Source organism: Aptenodytes forsteri, unplaced genomic scaffold (genome assembly GCF_000699145.1).
Source record: "Aptenodytes forsteri isolate BGI_AS27 unplaced genomic scaffold, ASM69914v1 Scaffold329, whole genome shotgun sequence".
NCBI classification, from domain to species: domain Eukaryota; kingdom Metazoa; phylum Chordata; class Aves; order Sphenisciformes; family Spheniscidae; genus Aptenodytes; species Aptenodytes forsteri.
The window spans coordinates 452679-456004 of NW_008796200.1; the positions used below are offsets into that span (position 1 = coordinate 452679).

A 3326-nucleotide genomic window follows, 5' to 3' on the forward strand; every position below is an offset into this window, starting at 1 on the left:
GCCGGTGGCCATCGCGCATCGGCGGGCTGGGGTCCGAGAGATGGATGCTTCTGCTCGGGGAGACAAGGCGAGACCCCAGAGTTCCTCCAGCTCCGGCTAACACCAGCCCTTCCCCTGCCCCGAACCTCGCCTCCGTCAGCCTCCAGGGGAAACTGAGGCACGGGGAGGGCCAAACACTGCTCCCGTGAAGTCAGGACAGGACCCAGGTGTCCAGGACTCTCCCCCCTCTCCCAGGATGTCACACCAAGGGGGTGGCACCTCTGGGAAGTTCCCCCAAAGCCCCCTCCCAAAGGCTGGGGCAGAATTTGGGGTCTGGGGAGGGCAAGGAGGCTGCCAGACTCACGGGGGACTCGGGCCAACTCTCCCCCTTGGGGCAGAGAAAGGGGTCAGACCCCCCAGTAGGGTCACCAGCCCCCAGGAGGTGGCCAGGGGGACGCCAGGTGACCAAGGGGCCCCAAGGGGCAGGAGGAGGAGGAGGAGGAGGATCAGGGCCACCCAGGGTGTGGGAAGGCGCTGGCAGCAGGAAACCGCACAGCTCCCGGGGCAGGGCTTGGGGGATCCCCGCTGCCCCACACAGGTCGACCAGGCTGGGGCCTTCCCGAGGCCCGTGGGACCTTCACTTCCCTCCTCCTGGGATCCTTATTTTCAGGCAACTTGGGGGAATTTATCATTTTGGGAATCCCCAGCTCCGTAAGTTGGCTGAAATCAGGGTTCCCACATCCTGGCGAAGCAATAAGGGCACGGGGCTAATTCTGCCCCTTTTTCAGGGGGCATAGGGAACACCAGCATCCCCCCAAACTCGGCGCACAGCTCCCCACGTCAGAGGGAGACCAGCACAAGAAGCCCTGAAGGCATCATCCCCTCCTGGATCAGCTCAAGACGGCAGATCCTGCTGGGACAAGTTGAAACCCAGTCCCTCGAAAAGTTCCCGCTCCAGTTGCGGGGCCGGAGGCTACACGGGGAAATGCGGAGGCTGGGGAAGAGGAGCTCTGGCAGCCCAGGGCCGGAGGCAGCAGGTCCCCCAGCTACACGAGGCACGGTAGGACGCCAGCACAAGGCCCACGGCGTCGGAAGTCCCCGCTGCAGGACAGCACGGGCACCCGCAGGGGACGGCTCCCTCCCCGGGGCCACGCTGCCACCGCCAGCGCCCTCCTTACCCGTCTGCTGAGCCGGTGTCATCTCCCGGGCTTTGCTCCCCAGCACCAAAGTCCCGGCTCCGGGCCGCACAGCGGGCGCCGAACGCACTAGCCCACTCCCGGCGCTTGGCCTCGGCGTCGCCCAGCTCCGCATTCCAGCCGGCTGCGTCGAGGTCCTGGCTCCAGCCTGGCTCTTCCACCCCAGCCTCCCGGGGCTGGGCAGAGCTGCCCGGGGCGGGCAGGCTGCCCAGGCCCTGACCCCAGGCCGTCTGGCCCGGGCCCCCCCCACCGGCATCACCAGTGCCCACGCAGCTGGTGGCATCCCTGTGCCAGTCTCCCAGGGGCTCCTGCAGGCCCCCGGACCTCATTCCACCGGCCCAGGACGTCGAGCCATCTGACGACGCTCCGGCGCTGGAGGGATCTGGCACCCACTCTGTCCCAATGATGCCAAATTGGTTGTGGCGCTCGGCTCCTCCAAGCTCTTTAGCCCAGTCCCTGCTATCGGTGGTACCGCGCTCCTGCTGGTCGGTGCTGCCCCAGCCGGGCTCCTGGGCCGGGGGAGCGGCGGGGGGGGGGGCAGGCACAGCGGCCTCTTTCCTGACACCAAAAGCATCGACCAGCTCGGTTTGGCCAATGCTGCGCTCACCAGCCCAGCTCAGCCGGCCAGGACTAAACTCTCTTTCTTCCTTTCCGGTGTTCACGGAGCTGTACTCGCTGGCCCAGGCCGGTCTGCTGGGCTTGAACTCCCCGTCCCGGGTCTCCACGTCCCTGGTGCTGTATTTGTCATCCCAGGCTGGTCTGCTGGGTTCGAACCCGCTGTCCCGGGTCTCCATCTCTCTGCTGCTGTACTCGCTGGCCCAGGCCGGTCTGCTGGGGCTGAACTCCCGGTCCTGGCTCTCCACGCCCCTGGTCCTGTGCTCATCGTCCCAGGCCGGTCTGGGCTGAACTCCCGGTCCTGGCTCTCCACGCCCCTGGTCCTGTGCTCATCCATCCAGGCCGGTGGTCCCGGCTCTCCACGTCCCTGGTCCTGTGCTCATCGTCCCAGGCCGGTCTGCTGGGGCTGAACTCCCGGTCCTGGCTCTCCATGTCCCTGCTGCGGTACTCGCTATCCCAGGCCGGTCTGCTGGGGCTGAACTCCCGGTCCTGGCTCTCCATGTCCCTGGTGCTGTATTCGCCGGCCTCGGCCGGCCTGCTGGGGCTGAACTCCCGGTCCTGGCTCTCCATGTCCCTGGTGCTGTATTTGCTGTCCCAGGCCGGCCTGCTGGGGCTGAACTCCTTGTCTGGGGTCCCGGTGTCCCCAGTGCTGGATCTGCCAGCCCAGCCCAGCGTAAAATCCTTGCCCTTGGTCTCGGCATCCCTGCTGTTGTATTTACTGGCCCAGTCTGGGGTGAGCTCCCTGTCCTTCATCTCCCCATCGCTGGTGCCGTATTCACCAGCCCACGCAGGTGGCATCTCCCCACCCTGGCTCTCCGGGTCCCCGGAGCCGTACCTGCCAGCCCAGCTGGGCTGCCTGGAGCTCGGCTCCTTGTCCTGCTGCTGGCCACGTCCCACGCCGTAGCCGCTGCTCCAGTCAGCCTTCGCGGAGCCGATCTCCTCCCCGCTGCCCGCGCTGTCCAAGCCATAGCCCGTGCCCCACTTGGGTTTGCCGGCACCGAAGTCTTGATCCTGCAGGCAGCTTTCCCCCGCGCTGTGGGATTTGGACCAGTCGCTGCAGCCCAGTCGCGTTTCCCCCATCAGCTCCGTCCCTTTGTAATCGCTGCCCCAGTCCTTCACGGCGGTGCCGAAGGGCCCGTCCTGCCGGTCCCCATCCCTGACACTGCGGGTGCCGTCCCAGCTCGATTTGGTCCCGAATTCCCGGTCCCGCTCCGTCTCACCAGGCCAGTCTCTCTCCCTGACCACAGCCTCATGGGTCCAGTCGAAGGTGCCGGCCTGGTGAGGTCTGCCAATGCCGAATTCACTGCACAGGTCCTTCCGTGACCAGCCAAGCAGGTCCTGGGGGAAGAGGGTGAGGAGCGGGGAGAGGGCGTTAAAGGGGGTCGCAGTCCCAGCTCACGCAGCAGAGAGGAGAGTTGGAGAGGGAAAGAGAGGGAGAAATATCCTCGGATGCCGGGGGTCACAGCACAAGCAGGGTCCCCTTCCCAAGGGGAGGCCAGATCCTGCCGCCGGCCCTCCCCACCCCGCGGGGCCCCC

At 66.8% G+C, this 3326-nt stretch overlaps 1 protein-coding gene across 1 annotated transcript in view; it reads right to left on the minus strand.

The window, feature by feature from the left end:
* The window catches only part of TNKS1BP1 (tankyrase 1 binding protein 1), an 8553-nt gene that overhangs the window by 2288 nt on the left and 2939 nt on the right, over positions 1-3326 (minus strand). The window contains 4 exon segments of the mRNA XM_009288180.1: positions 3-50; positions 1158-2061; positions 2064-2138; positions 2141-3128. Of these exon segments, the coding sequence (XP_009286455.1) occupies positions 3-50; positions 1158-2061; positions 2064-2138; positions 2141-3128 (2015 nt within the window).